Source organism: Trichophyton rubrum (assembly GCF_000151425.1).
Source record: "Trichophyton rubrum CBS 118892 genomic scaffold supercont2.4, whole genome shotgun sequence".
In the NCBI taxonomy this organism is placed as follows: domain Eukaryota; kingdom Fungi; phylum Ascomycota; class Eurotiomycetes; order Onygenales; family Arthrodermataceae; genus Trichophyton; species Trichophyton rubrum.
In genome coordinates, this window is record NW_003456425.1 from 1,672,147 (window position 1) to 1,686,091 (window position 13,945).

Here is a 13,945-nt window from a genome sequence, read left to right on the forward strand (position 1 = left end):
TTTGTTCATCTTTGATGGTTACGTAGATGGCACTACAATAGATAGACAGCAGCGTATCAAGCATCTTGGTAGAGCATGTCCTTCTTCACTTCGCCTGTAGTTTGCTAGGGCTCTATCGCCGAGCAAGGCCTTGAAGGTGAGGATGTAGATATCTTTTGGTGACCTTTTTCTTCATCCTTTTCTTTCTTCTCCTTTTTATCTCTTCTTCATCTTCCTTCTGCAAATTTATTCTTCATCTAGCCATCTCAAGGCTCCTTTTCTCGTCTTGCACTGTGATAGCTCCCAACCCGTCCTCTCAGAATGTGCTTCGGATGTGTTCCCTACCGCGCCCTGGTGGTCGAGGACGATCCCAAGCCAGAGGCAAAGAAGCCCAATAGGCAGTGGTACATGGTACGGCCTGGAGATGGATTCTACCCTGTCAATGTAAGCTCCCAGCTGTCTGTGTGCTCGCCTTTTATTCTAGTGAGGCAAAGGATATAATTCAAGACAAAAGCCCTGCAGCCTAAGTCTCAACTCAAGTCTTTCTCTGTTTCCTTCTCTCCTTTCACCTTTCTCCTTCACTACTACTTCATCTGCTATCCACAGCCAACAACAGCCTTCTTGTTCCCTCTGATTACTGCCTGGTCATCTCAAGTCCTTGTCTATCACCTACAAAGCGAGCCAGGAGTCATTTCACATCCATATTCCTTTGCTGGCACCATGGGCCAGTTCTTTCAATATGGCTCGGTCGATCCGAGCCGCTCGAGATATTCAACCTGTCCGCAGGTTCAGCCTGGAAATGAGCCCACTGTCTACACATATGTGCCTCCTCAGCTGCATCAAAACATCCAGGTCGGCACAGGCAATCCCACTGGGCCTCCTCCTCCGCCACCACCACCATCAGCTTCTGCCACTGTCTCGCCAAACGGTTGCCTTAATGGAGCCCCCCCCGGAACAGCCCATTCTGTTTCCCAAACCATTCAATTCGGACCGGTTGGATTGACCCAGCATATTTCAAATGGCAATTTTGTATTTTGATCTTTTCATTGTTGCCCCTTCACCCTACCATTCCACTACCTAACCTGAGTCGTTGTGCTTGTCTTTTGATCTTCCTCTTAGTATAGACATACTAACTCCCATCACAGCAAGCAGGCCAAGCGATTCAGGTGCCATACATCTCCCCAGCACCTCTTCGCCCGACCTACCAGGTCCCAGCAGGTACAGTTCCCTGGCTTGGCCCGACTCGCGCCGAAGTTGACGCGCAGAACATTGCAGTTGCCAGAGCCACTGGCGCGATGAGACCCCAGAGCATGGTGCCTTACCGCCCAGCCGAGGGCCAACAGTGGTGGTGCCGCGAAGTTGATGGCTCCTACACCCTCCGAACCACGAATGACATTATGGAGAATTTGCAACCCGGGTATTGGGCATACTCATCTTCTGGTTATCCTTATTTCATTCGCCAGGCTGCCTGAATGCTGTTTCGATGAGTCATGATGGTTTGCTCTTTCATAGGCTTGGTTAGTTCGCAGTGTCTCATGACAGTTGACTATCCCTGACTAATACATCACCGCTTGATACGCCATACAGGTAGCAGCATGAATCATCAGACACGAATTATGTTAACGAATCTTTCCTTGAGCCATAACTCACAAAACCAGGAGAACACGGAGTTGAGCAGTTTTGTCACTAGATCAGGGAGCGGTGAGAGAGATTACGCGGTGATATTCCAATATCTTCTAAACGGTTGAAATGGGTCTTTTGTCTTTTTCTTTTCAAATCCAGCCTTGCTCGAGCTCGAGTCACACAGCAGCTCTGATCGGACATCATGTGGCAGGCTTCCTTTATTAACTGATGTGAATAACACAGCCCACAAGTATTCTAAATTTTTCACGAACTAAGCCGGGTAGAGAGATAAAATGGTATAGCAAAAACAAAGTAAAAAAAAAAAGTAGAGCCCTCGCAGTATACTATCACATCTCATATTAGTGGTATCTCACTTATTCAGACTGTTCAACCCGTCACCAGCGACTGATTTGGTTCAACTTTGGGTTGACGTTGGAAGTAAGTATTACGTAATATGATTCCACGGCGTAAGTATATTCCGAATGTATGAGTCAGCAGGAATTTTTCCGACGTCATGATGGAAAAGCTTCAAAATGATGATACCTAGTTGGAAGAATAGAAACAAATATCAAGCTTGATATCGGATATTATTCTATCTTTGTTCAAGTTGATTCTGTATTTGATATTATAAGGCAATGGCTTCCCTTAGCGAAGGGCTATTCAAGTCACTCCCAGCACCAAAGTACACAGGTGAAAATGAGGAGCTCCCAGCACACGCTCAACGACGCGGGCCAAGGGTGGTAGGTGCCGATGCAATTGATGAGACCCAAATTGTGGTGAAGGTAAGTGGTTTTGTTTCATGCTTTTTCATGGGCTCTGGCTCCCTCTGTTCTTCGTTTGTCTCTAATGGAGTCTTATTCTTGCAGAGGGCTGGCCCGCCACCGTATGGAAAACGCGCAGGATGGAGACCGCGGTCGCTGGAAGATTTTGGAGACGGCGGCGCATTCCCTGAGATTGCTGTTGCCCAGTATCCCCTCGATATGGGCCGCAAGGATACGCCAAACAAGTCGAATGCTTTAGCCCTGCAAGTCGATGCAGAGGGTAAAGTCAAGTATGACTCCATAGCAAAGCAGGGCCATAACGAGAACAGAATCGTACACGCATCGTTTAAGGATTTAATCCCGTTACGGCAAAGGGTGGACATGGGGGAGATTTCCCTGGACAGGCCTTCACAAGAAGAAGTCAATGCGCAGATGGAAAAGACGAAGGCTGCCCTTGAGAAATTAGTTACCGGAGCAGTTTCTGCCCAGAAACCGAAGAATGTCGCCACTGGAAAGAGGAGCGAACCTACATTTGTTCGATATACCCCTGCAAACCAAATGGGCAATACCAACCGCAAGAATGATCGGATTATGAAAATTGTGGAAAAGCAGGTTGATCCTCTTGAGCCCCCGAAATTCAAACATAAGAAGATCCCAAGGGGCCCACCGTCACCACCTCCGCCAGTTCTGCATTCTCCTCCGAGAAAACTCACTGCTGAAGACCAGGAGGCGTGGAGGATTCCCCCACCGGTATCAAATTGGAAAAATCCAAAGGGCTACACGGTTCCCCTTGATAAGCGATTGGCTGCTGATGGCAGAGGGTTGCAAGATGTTTCGATCAACGATAAATTTGCCCAATTCGCAGAAGCGTTGTTCACTGCTGATCGACACGCTCGAGAGGAAGTAAAGCAACGAGCACAGATGCAACAAAAGTTGGCTGAGAAGGAAAAGGCCAAGAAGGAAGAGCATCTGCGGCAGCTTGCCCAAAAGGCAAGAGAGGCAAGAGCTGGAGCTTCTAGCAGTCGTAATGAATCCCGTGCCAGATCCAGATCTCGAAGTGGCAGTCGAAGCCCTTCCCCATATTCTTCTAGATCACCTACTCCAGACGAGGAAGACGAAGCCGTCCGAGAACGTGAGCAGAGACGCCGCGAACGACGCCAGGAAGATGAAAGAAAACTACGTCAGTCTAGAATGGGCGCCGAGCGCCGTGTTCAGGTTATGGCCCGGGAACAGAATCGAGATATTTCCGAAAAGATTGCTTTGGGGTTGGCAAAGCCGACACAGAGCAAGGAAACTATGTACGATTCTCGTCTGTTTAACCAAACCAGTGGATTGCAGAGCGGTTTCAATGAGGATCAACCCTATGATAAACCTCTTTTCGCCGCTCAGGACGCTATTAATAGTATATACCGTCCTCGTGCTCAAATGGATGATGACGATGAGAATGCTGGAGGTGCAGAAATGGATCGAATAAACAGAGGCAACCGCTTTGAGGTCCTAGGACGTGCTAAAGAAGGGTTTAAAGGAACCGAGGACGCTGAGGTAAGTTCTTGCGAACCAAGATTGGGTTATGGGAACAGGGCTAATCTTTTTCATTTTCAACATCAGGCTCGCGAAGGCCCTGTGGAGTTTGAAAAAGATACCGCGGATCCCTTTGGCATCGACGGAATGATTGCCGAAGTTACTGGTGGTCAATCATCCGGTGGGCAGAAAAGATATGGGATCCAGGAGGCGGAATCCAGCCAGAGAGGCTCAAAACGAGCGCGAGTAGATGACGATGAAGACGATGACCACTACCGAAGGAGGTAATCCAACTACGATAACCGCATCATCCGAATATTCATCTGCATACCTCAAGAACGCGTTCAAGTCATGACTCGGCATCTTTATAGGCGTATTTTGGCGTTAGGTAGTCTTTTCTTCTTCACCCGGTATGCATTGGATTCCCGTGGTTTACGTGCCAGCTAAGGGCATACTTTAATACCCATAGCTTTATTATATCATCTACCATTGTATTATCATTCGTCTTTTACACATAAGTAAGTCCCTAGCACAGATCTAATACGTTGCTGAAAACTGAAAACATATTAGGATATTACAGAATGCTTTTGATTTACACAAAACACCATTTCGCCCAAATACAAACAGAGCCAGGTCTATATACTCGTAGCACGGGAACAATCAAGACAAGAGAAAGTGTCTAGCCTTCTACTCCAACCCGATCCAATCCCCATCACTGTCATTAGCTTCATCTCCACCCTGCTCTTCCATTAAAGGGTTTTCTTCCTTAGGATTCTCCAGAAGCATCCTCTTCGATTCGTTAGAGGTAGTGTTTTTGGCCCCGGGTGCATAGGCGGGCTTTGAAAGAAAGTATTCCAAAGTATATGAATTCTTTTCTGCAAGTCTTTTTAAGTCATTTCGAATGCCATCAATGGCTTTCTGAACAGATCTTAGCTCCGCAGCAAAAGACGCTGCGTTGTTCTTGATGTAGCGTCCTCTTATGCTTAATAATGCTTGAATCCAAAGTAAGTTGAATTCCAAATGGGGAGTTTCATCGGCTGCGTTGGCAACAAACCGGAGTAGACGGGTTACGTATATTGTGGGAATTGAACGGACAATATGGGGTATCTCAGAAGGAGGTATAGATTCGTAAACCGTTCTGATGAGCTCAGATTCATTGAGGCGGAATGCCATGATGATGGCTTTGAGGAATGAAAAGTCAGATGTGGTAGTTTCCGATGAAGATTCGGGGTGTTGGGATAAAGCCGCTTTTTTAGCTGCTGCAACGGTGGCCATGATACTGTCTGGTGTGATAGATATATCCAAGTCGAACGGATCGAAGACCACGTCATCGTCAAGGCTATATATCAGCAGACCTTCCGTAGAAGCGGCGCAGAATGATCTCCCAGTGGGTGAAAATGATACCGATGTGACGCGGACTTCAGGGCGAGTGGTTCTAGCTCCATTGTCTCCACGACGAGCCCCTGGTAATGTCTTATCTTTTCGGTCCTCGATGTCAGATGCTTCACCAGTTTCGTCAATTAACCCCTGAGGTCCGGCTTCGGTCATGTTTCGACTGTTTAGAAACTCCTGAGTTCCGTCTAACGATGTGTTGAGTGAAACTGTGAATTTTTTGATCAAAGAACTTGTGCCAACGTCGTAGAGACAGATATATTTACTGTTCCCACCAGCTAAGAGACATGTGCCGTCGCCGCTGTAGGTTATAGTTGCAAATGATTTTGTGCCAGCAGAATTTGCGGCGGTGCGTCTGTCGGTTATCTTTCTACCACCAGACACGTCTCGGCGACCATCGATACCCGATTGCTGAACAGCATCTGCGACGGACCAGAATGTTAACTGGCCATCAAGTGTCGACGCTGCAATCTGCTTTCCATCTGGTCTGAATGCTACACATAGGACGTCTGACTGTAGCTGTAGCGGTTCACTAGTCTGGCTCCTCCCAAAAATACTCCATATCCTGACTGTACGATCCCAGCTGGCGCTGACAACATGGCTTCCATCTGCGGAGAAGGATAATGACGATACTGGCCCTTCATGGCCCGATAGCTGATCAAGGAGCTGACCAGTCTGTACAGACCAAATGTGAATGTCGAATGAGTCCAGGGATCCGGCGCATACAATTTCACCACTGGGGTCGACTGCCAAGGAAGAAAAGGATAACCGTGAAGGGGCAGTGAAGGTCTTGAAATTCCGATATCGTACAAGATCCCATGCTCGTACTGAACCGTCCAGGGATGCTGTGAAGAGCACATTCCCACGTTTCGTGAACTCACATGCTGTAACACCACTCTTGTGTTCGGTGAAAGTAACAATGCAAAATCCAGTTTTGATATCCCAGACCTTGATTTTGCCATCGTCAGCCGCAGTAATGATCTTTCGGCCGTCAGGGGAATAAACCAGGGCATTCATGGAGCCTAGATGGCCCTGTTGTTTTAAGATATAAGACTCAGATTGCCACTCCCATACAAGCAGCTGACCGAGTTTTGACGAGCCAAATGCGAGCCATTCGCTGGAGCTATTGATAGTAACGCAATCAATGTTGCTTTGAGACACACTACAAACCGTTAGATTGGAAGCGATATAGGGAACAAATGCATACATACCTTAATAAGTGGAGTTGACTGAAGCTAGGCATTTCCCATAGGCCAAATATTCCGTTGGAGAAACCGACAACTAAAATGTTAGCTTTGGCGTGGAAAGCAGCACAGTTTACTTTGGAACCGCTTTGCAAAAAGTAATCCTTTTTGACTATTCTCCACCGTTCGTCGGTACTGCTGCCATCCTCTTTCGTTCTAGACACATAACCCCAGCGAAATAGCGCACCATCCTTGCTAATGGTATATATCTGATTCGAGCATTAGTTTCTTAGTAGCTTTGGTTAAATATCTCTCCAACATCACTCACCGATTCCTGATCATGGGAAAACCAGGCATTGATAACCCCATCACGGTGTCCAGCCAAAGTTGTTGGTTCAAACCCCTCCTCCGGATCCACACTCCATATCCTCGCAGTTAGATCTTTTGATGCAGTCAACAAGAATCTTGAATCGCTGGACCAATGGATGTTTTGTATTGTGTCGAAATGACCGGCTAGGTCTCGGTGAAGCACAAAAGGAGCAAACTCAAGCTCACCGCTGGTACCAGCGCCCGGAGTAGACGGCGTGCACCATATCTGTAGCCTCCGGCCGACCCCCACGGCAAAATGACGACCAGAGGGCGAGAACGAGAGCGCGCTCACAGCAGATTTGAACGTAAAATAATGAATTGGTAGACGTCGCGGGAAATTGGTCAATATAGCCCTGCCATTCTCGTCGATTGAGAGCAGGAGGTTGCCTCTGGGAGATAGATCAATGCGGGCAATATTTGCCCGGTGCGCGAACGGAAGGGTATAGGAGGTGTTTCTAAGGCTATGAGTGAGCTAACCAGACAGCCACGGGATCAATTGGGCACTACAGCTTCATCACTCACTGGACCAGGTCAAAGACAGAGACTCGGTTCCCAACCGGAGAAAGCAGACAGGAGCCATCGGGAGTGAACAAGAGATTCCCTTTGCGATAGACGGTCCCGAGAAGATTTGAAAACTGGCGTGAAATCAGCAAGCTACTACAAGCAGTGACGGCGCAGGGTCTGCTCACCTTGAAATCCGTCTTCATCGTCTCCGGTATAAGCGTATCCTCGCCGGCGCACAGCTTCGTCGACCTTGTTTCTCTTTTTAACGTCTCTTCCTGCTTCTTCTTTCTTTTGCTGCTTCTTAATCTTTTCGATATATTATGTAATCAAGATAACCGGATCTCGGAAGCTGAGATATCCCGCGCCCAAAGGGGAAACTAGCACGCTATTCCCCTTCTATCCTAGCGCGAAGTCGGGGCCCTTTTTTCACCCCCTTGTCCAAATTAGTAAGTCTCAACTCAGGGGCAGAAGGGGAAAGAAGGAAGTTCAACGCAAAGCAAACAGAAAAAAAAGCGACGGCGGCTCAAAGCAACAACCTCACCTTTCATTCTCTCTTGACACTCCTCACGCTCCCTCACATTTCGCCGTATCTCCTCCCTGCGGTTGAACTGCCTCACTACCATCGCAATGGCGTCGACTACATCCGAGACCGCTTCGCCAATTGGTATCGCCAATGTAAGATTTCCCGCAACTCGCTGGTAAGGAGCATGGATCAAATTTAGCTGACCGTTCGCATAGTTGCCCAACCAACGGTATGAGACTACAGAGGACTCTTTCTCCGAGCATGGAGGGCGTTGACTGACTTGGATTGAACAGACACAAGATTGTCGCGAAACGGGGTGCCGCCTTCACGATTATGGTGCGACTTATCTCTTCCACCCTTCCCCCCCTTTTTACTCCGCAGGATCTGTACCAAAGCCCAAGAGGAGCTGTTGACTGAGGAATACAATATAGGTTGCTGGGGAGTCTGGCTTGGGCAAAACCACATTCATCAACACCCTATTCTCGACCACGATCAAGAACTATGCGGACCATAAACGCAGACACGCTAAGCAGGTCGACAAGACCGTTGAGATCGAGATCACAAAGGCTGAGCTCGAGGAACGATTTTTCAAAGGTATACATGCGGTTTAAGGACTGACATATTTAATATAGGGTCGAGGCTAATCCGTTCTTTCTACAGTTCGGCTGACCGTTATTGATACTCCTGGCTTCGGCGACTACGTCAACAACCGTGATTCATGGATGCCCATTATCGAATTTTTGGATGACCAGCACGAGTCCTATATGTTGCAAGAGCAACAGCCACGCCGTATAGACAAGATCGATCTCCGTGTCCACGCTTGCCTGTACTTTATCCGCCCAACGGGCCACACCCTCAAACCACTAGATATCGAGGTTATGAAGCGTCTCAGCTCGCGCGTGAACTTGATTCCAGTTGTCGCGAAGGCTGATACCCTAAGCCCTTCTGATCTTGCCCGCTTCAAGCAGAGAGTGAGTATATCATCATTTCCCACTGCTTAAAGAGCCCCCCTGATGTTTGAAATTTTCTCCAGCTGACAGTTCTGTGTAACAGATCCGCGCTGTCATTGAAGCTCAGGGCATCAAGATCTATCAGCCTCCGGTCGAAGAGGATGACGAGCAAGCTGCCCAGCACGCCCGCAGCTTGATGGCTGTTATGCCATTCTCCGTCATTGGTTCCGAAAAGGACGTTAAGACTAGCGATGGCCACATCGTCAAGGGTCGCCAGTACTCCTGGGGTGTCGCCGAGGTTGAGAATGAAGATCACTGTGACTTCAAGAAACTCCGCTCTATCCTCATCCGAACACACATGCTTGATCTCATCCACACCACTGAAGAACAGCACTACGAAGCCTATCGAGCACTTCAGATGGAGACCAGAAAGTTCGGAGAGGCCCGACCCAGAAAGCTTGACAACCCTAAGTTCAAGGAAGAGGAGGAGAACCTACGAAAGAGATTCACCGAGCAAGTCAAGATCGAGGAACAACGATTTAGACAGTGGGAGCAGAAACTCATTGCCGAGAGAGACCGACTCAACAAGGACTTGGAAACCACCCACGCAGCGTTAGTTCTACCCAAGCCCTGCTTTACTAGATACACAGCTGACTCTCATTTTAGGATCAAACAACTCGAGCAGGAACTCGACCAGATGCAGGCCCCTCAAGTTCGCAGTCATGGTCGCCGTTAAATGACCGCCATGGCTTAGTGAGATACGGGTGGATGGCTTCTTCCCTTTTAGGAACTCTCTGTCTGCTCCCAAGCTTGATTCTACTTTGGACGGTCGATGCTCGACAGGCAATGTAGTGGTTTCTGGGTCGTTGTATACCCGTCTTCTCCTTTTATATTTCCCGGAGCCAGCGATTCTTGCCAACCCATTTTCACCCTAATGTGTTTCTTTACCCTTCTTTATTCCAAGATCATGTTTTTCTTGCTATAAGTTTTAAATATCTTAATTCCAACAATTGACTTTATCGACTCCACAGATATGTTGTTGCTATAATTATTATTATTTTAATCTCTCCACGTACCTAGGTAGTGAGCTAAGCGTTGAGCCTGACTAAACCGATCATTTCTCCCCTCGCCCAGTAACAAGATAACAGAACATCTCCAACACCTACCAACCACCATACACAGGTGGACAAATGTCGACGTCCACGAAATTCCCTTCAACTCTTCTTCACACTCTTAGAACCCACAGTGGTACGGAAATATCTCAAGTTACTGCTAAGCTGCAAGCGTGGTGTTGCGACATTCCGCGTCTTTTGCAGGGCCACAGGTGGATCATATACTAACCTGCCTCACTTAGGCCCTGTGAATGCCGTTACCTTCTCCAGTTCGCCGGGAACGTATCTTTTGACTGGCTCCTCAGACAGATCTATTCATCTATCTCGCGCGCTGCCACAGTCTTCTCCCTCATCACCTCAGATAACAACCTCACCCATCCAACGATACGAAGCACACGGATACTCAGTGCTAGACATAACAGTCAGTGCAGATAATGCGCGCTTTGCCAGCGTAGGAGGAGACAAACAGGTCTTCTTATGGGACGTGGAGACAGGGAGTACTATAAGAAGATGGAGTGGCCATGCCGGACGAGTTGAAGCTGTTGCATTTGGAGGAGAGGGCGATTCAGTGGTGATATCTGGTGAGCTTCGTCCCAGGCGTACCTCCGTCTTACGTGAACTCTTGAGCTAATATGCGCCTTACTATGGAACAGGAAGTGCTGATTCAGATGTGAAGATATGGGATACACGATCCTTAACATCGAGACCAATACAGACACTTACTGAAGCCACCGATACGGTTTCTTCAGTATACGTCCATATGTTGACTAGCAGTATAATCACAGCCAGCTACGACGGTCGTATCCGCACATATGATTTAAGAGTTGGCGAGATGAAGGTGGATGTCATGGCCCATCCTGTTACAAGCATACATTGCTCCGCGGATGGGAAAGCTATGCTTGCTTCGTGTCTTGATGGACGAATACGGATGGTCGATCGTGACGATGGTGCGGTTCTCAAAAGTTTTGGTGATGGGAATCCTGATCCGTCTGAGAAGAATCGTGGTCCTATATACTTTAATAAGGACTTACGAATTCGGTCTACCTTTGCTAAGGGAGATAGTGTAGTTCTGAGTGGCAGTGAGACCCCAGAAACAAGGTCCAGCGGGGACACTACCCCGGCAACAATTTTTGCATGGGATGTCTTGACTGGTAACGTTATTCGGACTGTGCCGATGGGCACTAATATCAAGGTTGCCAGCTGCGTTGCATGGAATGAGAAGGGCTCATGCTGGGCTGGGGGCTGTTCCGACGGTATGTTTGGAGTGTACAATTACTCTATAGACGAAGTACTTTGCTAATTCATTTTTGCAGGAATTGTCAAGGTATATGGATAGCTTGTTACCTTACTGCCGAGAATATCCTAAATCAACAAATATTCAAGAGAGGAGCATTGTTTTTTATACATGATCTCTGCACTCGTCTAGCTCCAACCCCGGAGCTAGGTTTTAGGTCTGATAGTCGCGCTGGTGTTTTAAATCAACGAAGCCTCCCAGATAAAACGCTCAGTATATAATGCAATGTTAAAATTCCGACTCCAAACACTCCATTGCTAACTCAAGTTCTTCTTCACGGACGATAACATTCCCAGCACGGGATGTACTAAGGAAACTGGTTTCTACGTCCTGTTGTCGGTCAGCTTGAGTTTAGTGGTAAATATATCCATGATATTTTACTTACTTTGTTGCTACCGTTTCCTTCCCGGCGTGTACCTGCAACCAGTGCGCTTGCTACACCCGAAACAATACCAGCAGCTTCAAGGGGCAGCTCACGCAAGTCGAGAGTGATGGCAATGAGGATTTCATCCTTCGAACCTAGCAATAGATTTGTGTCTTCCTCCACGGGTGACGACGGCTCTCTATCCGGGTCACTCGGAAGAGAGAATCGAGGCAACAGCCGCTCTTCCAGGAGCAGCGACGGTGCGGGATCTGTGGCTGCTATTGTCAGGGAGAAAAATTGCGGGTTGTCGTTAAGGAGGGCGGATATCAAGTTAGGACGGAGAATCGAGTAAGACTTTGTCCCTGTGTATTCCCTATAATGTGCCGCACACTGAACCAGACGCAGGGATCGATCAGCCTGCGGTCGAACTTTGTGTTGCTGGAGCGTTTTAAAGGCCCGTAACTGAAGCTCTGATACGCTGCATGGAGGTGGAGTATCTGGCCTGGAGTTGGGGAGGTGGATATTTGGGGATGAACCACGTCTACTATCAGGATCTACTGGCCCTTCTTCGACGTTAAATCCTCTCTCAACGAAGGTCTCTGTGACTTGTTGTTTCGAGTGTTTGGGAACAATAATATAGTCAGAGAAATACGTTGATATGAAGAATATGGATCTTTTCACGTCAGCACCTCAATGATACAGGGGAAGGGTTGGACATCAACTTACATCCCAGCCATTGCAAGAGGACTGGTGAGTTCTACCACACGTTGGCCAGCATCAAGACCCTGCCCTTCTACCTGCATGACCAGATAGTCTTCTGGACTGATTTGGACTTTGCCATGTGTCGATATGGCTGCTCGTTCAAATCCTTCTACCATGGGAACGAAGTAGAGATTTGCGAGTTCTCGGGAGCAGATTATAGAGCATTCAATCGGGGTAATTGATATATTCACAAAACCAGCCGAGTTTTTAGGCGCCACTTCGTTCTCTCCGTCGTGGAAGAGAAGACGAAGAATCGGACTCACGAAGAAAGGATATAGGTCCAACGGAATATGTATGAGGACTAATCTGTCGTCCTATACGGAGATCAATGTTAGTCACGGGTCCAAGAGCATTCCCTATTGTCGATATATGAAATGGCACGTCCTCGAAAGCCCAACGATGTTGAGCCTTCACGAGGATAAAAAGAAGGGAGTGTTCGGACAACGTCTTCGTACCATTAACAGGACTTCAGCCGAGAACCGAGACCGATCAGCCATCACGGTATATGTTCCGGATGAACCTCTTTGGAGTTACAATATATTTGATAATGGGCGACTCTCAACAGCACATGAACTCAAGACCGGCAACTGCGAGCTCTCCAACTTTGAATCTGTCCGGGGAAATTGATGATGGCCGTGGAACCTATGGGGATATGCCTGGCCACTCACACGGCTTTAGAACAATACAAGATCACACAGAGGCCACAACCAGTTAAACGATAGAAACGACGGAATATATGGAACGTTGCTCAAAGGCTGTCCTGGCTATTCTGAACCAGAACACTTCCGAGTATTAGTTACGGAATGAGTCAGTCGGCCGGTTAAATAGATAAAAGAGAAGGAAGCCTTTTTTATTTTTTTAACTATTCTCAGGGGCGAAAACTTGATCGGTCGTTTCTTTTTCCTTTCTCGCCTTTTTACTCTTATTTTTCTTGTTCTTCTCCGAGCAGAGTTCATGGCCTAGAACTCGCGGTGAAGTTTGGGGCTTTTGTATCTTAGGCGTACGGCTGGCATCTTGCGTGGAGTTGCTGCTACTGCATGGCGTTGATGGAATGCATCAAGATCGCAAAGTTTTTGGGTCGCGATGATATGCAGCAGAAAAAGCCGCTTCTTCTCGTGACGTCAACAGGGACAAGAAGCACACGATCGAGATTCAGATGGCGATGGCTCGTATTTGAGGAAGATTCGCAGCTCAATTAACTGGTTAGCTACCGTTGGTAGGCGTCGTGATAGGCCCCGAATTCAGGGGGCAAGCTATGTAGAAGAGTTATAAGTAACGAGTTAAGAGAAGGGATAGATTTCGGCGGTTCGGCAGAGCCAGTTTGATGCCCCGTTTTGGGTGCCCTTACATATGTACGATGGGAGGCCGACAGCTGTGAACTGGCGAAGGAGAACGTCAGACGGCGCCTAGTGATGCTGCAAGTCAACAGCTGCAGGAGAACGGGCGTGGGTTAAATTCGACGTGAGATGGGTGGCGTTCATGCCATTAAGATGCACGGGAGATCTTTGCTTTTAAACCAAAGAAGGACTGCCACGTCCATCCTGATCCAAATTCTTTTTCTTTTCGTATAGATTCATGTCTTCATGTGACATAACTAGTTATCGATG

At 47.8% G+C, this 13,945-nt stretch overlaps 7 protein-coding genes across 8 annotated transcripts; 5 read left to right on the plus strand and 2 right to left on the minus strand.

The window, feature by feature from the left end:
• Positions 1-300: 300 nt before the first annotated feature.
• On the plus strand, positions 301-1,451 carry TERG_04511 (uncharacterized protein; the record flags this gene model as incomplete). Its single annotated transcript, XM_003235411.2, has 3 exons — positions 301-423; positions 502-1,008; positions 1,125-1,451. 3 exons carry the CDS (start codon positions 301-303, stop codon positions 1,449-1,451), a joined length of 957 nt encoding a protein of 318 aa, XP_003235459.2.
• Positions 1,452-2,237: 786 nt separating this feature from the next.
• Positions 2,238-4,172, plus strand: TERG_04512 (pre-mRNA-processing protein 45; the record flags this gene model as incomplete). Its single annotated transcript, XM_047748274.1, has 2 exons — positions 2,238-2,384; positions 2,469-4,172. 2 exons carry the CDS (start codon positions 2,238-2,240, stop codon positions 4,170-4,172), a joined length of 1,851 nt encoding a protein of 616 aa, XP_047604251.1.
• A 399-nt stretch (positions 4,173-4,571) lies between these two features.
• TERG_04513 (uncharacterized protein) lies at positions 4,572-6,519 on the minus strand (the record flags this gene model as incomplete). 2 transcript variants are annotated; one of them, XM_003235413.2, is made up of 2 exons in its annotated part: positions 4,572-6,438; positions 6,488-6,519. In XM_003235413.2, the coding sequence occupies 2 exons, from the start codon at positions 6,517-6,519 to the stop codon at positions 4,572-4,574; spliced, it is 1,899 nt and encodes a 632-aa protein (XP_003235461.2). The 2 variants fall into 2 exon arrangements, with proteins under 2 accessions (XP_003235461.2, XP_047604252.1); XM_047748275.1 differs by lacking the exon at positions 6,488-6,519 and having other exon boundaries at positions 4,572-6,485.
• Positions 6,520-7,960: 1,441 nt separating this feature from the next.
• On the plus strand, positions 7,961-9,542 carry TERG_04514 (uncharacterized protein; the record flags this gene model as incomplete). Its single annotated transcript, XM_047748276.1, has 6 exons — positions 7,961-8,008; positions 8,072-8,085; positions 8,150-8,192; positions 8,288-8,450; positions 8,517-8,827; positions 8,910-9,542. The coding sequence occupies 6 exons, from the start codon at positions 7,961-7,963 to the stop codon at positions 9,540-9,542; spliced, it is 1,212 nt and encodes a 403-aa protein (XP_047604253.1).
• Positions 9,543-10,678: 1,136 nt separating this feature from the next.
• On the plus strand, positions 10,679-11,218 carry TERG_04515 (uncharacterized protein; the record flags this gene model as incomplete). Its single annotated transcript, XM_003235415.2, has 1 exon — positions 10,679-11,218. The coding sequence occupies one exon, from the start codon at positions 10,679-10,681 to the stop codon at positions 11,216-11,218; it is 540 nt and encodes a 179-aa protein (XP_003235463.2).
• A 222-nt stretch (positions 11,219-11,440) lies between these two features.
• TERG_04516 (uncharacterized protein) lies at positions 11,441-12,482 on the minus strand (the record flags this gene model as incomplete). The annotated part of the gene is made up of 3 exons (XM_003235416.2): positions 12,303-12,482; positions 11,598-12,249; positions 11,441-11,542 (listed from the first exon to the last, which is right to left on the minus strand). Exons 1-3 carry the CDS (start codon positions 12,452-12,454, stop codon positions 11,441-11,443), a joined length of 906 nt encoding a protein of 301 aa, XP_003235464.2. The 5' UTR covers positions 12,455-12,482.
• A 150-nt stretch (positions 12,483-12,632) lies between these two features.
• On the plus strand, positions 12,633-12,965 carry TERG_12155 (uncharacterized protein; the record flags this gene model as incomplete). The annotated part of the gene is made up of 1 exon (XM_047751155.1): positions 12,633-12,965. The coding sequence occupies one exon, from the start codon at positions 12,633-12,635 to the stop codon at positions 12,963-12,965; it is 333 nt and encodes a 110-aa protein (XP_047606309.1).
• Between the last annotated feature and the right edge of the window lie 980 nt (positions 12,966-13,945).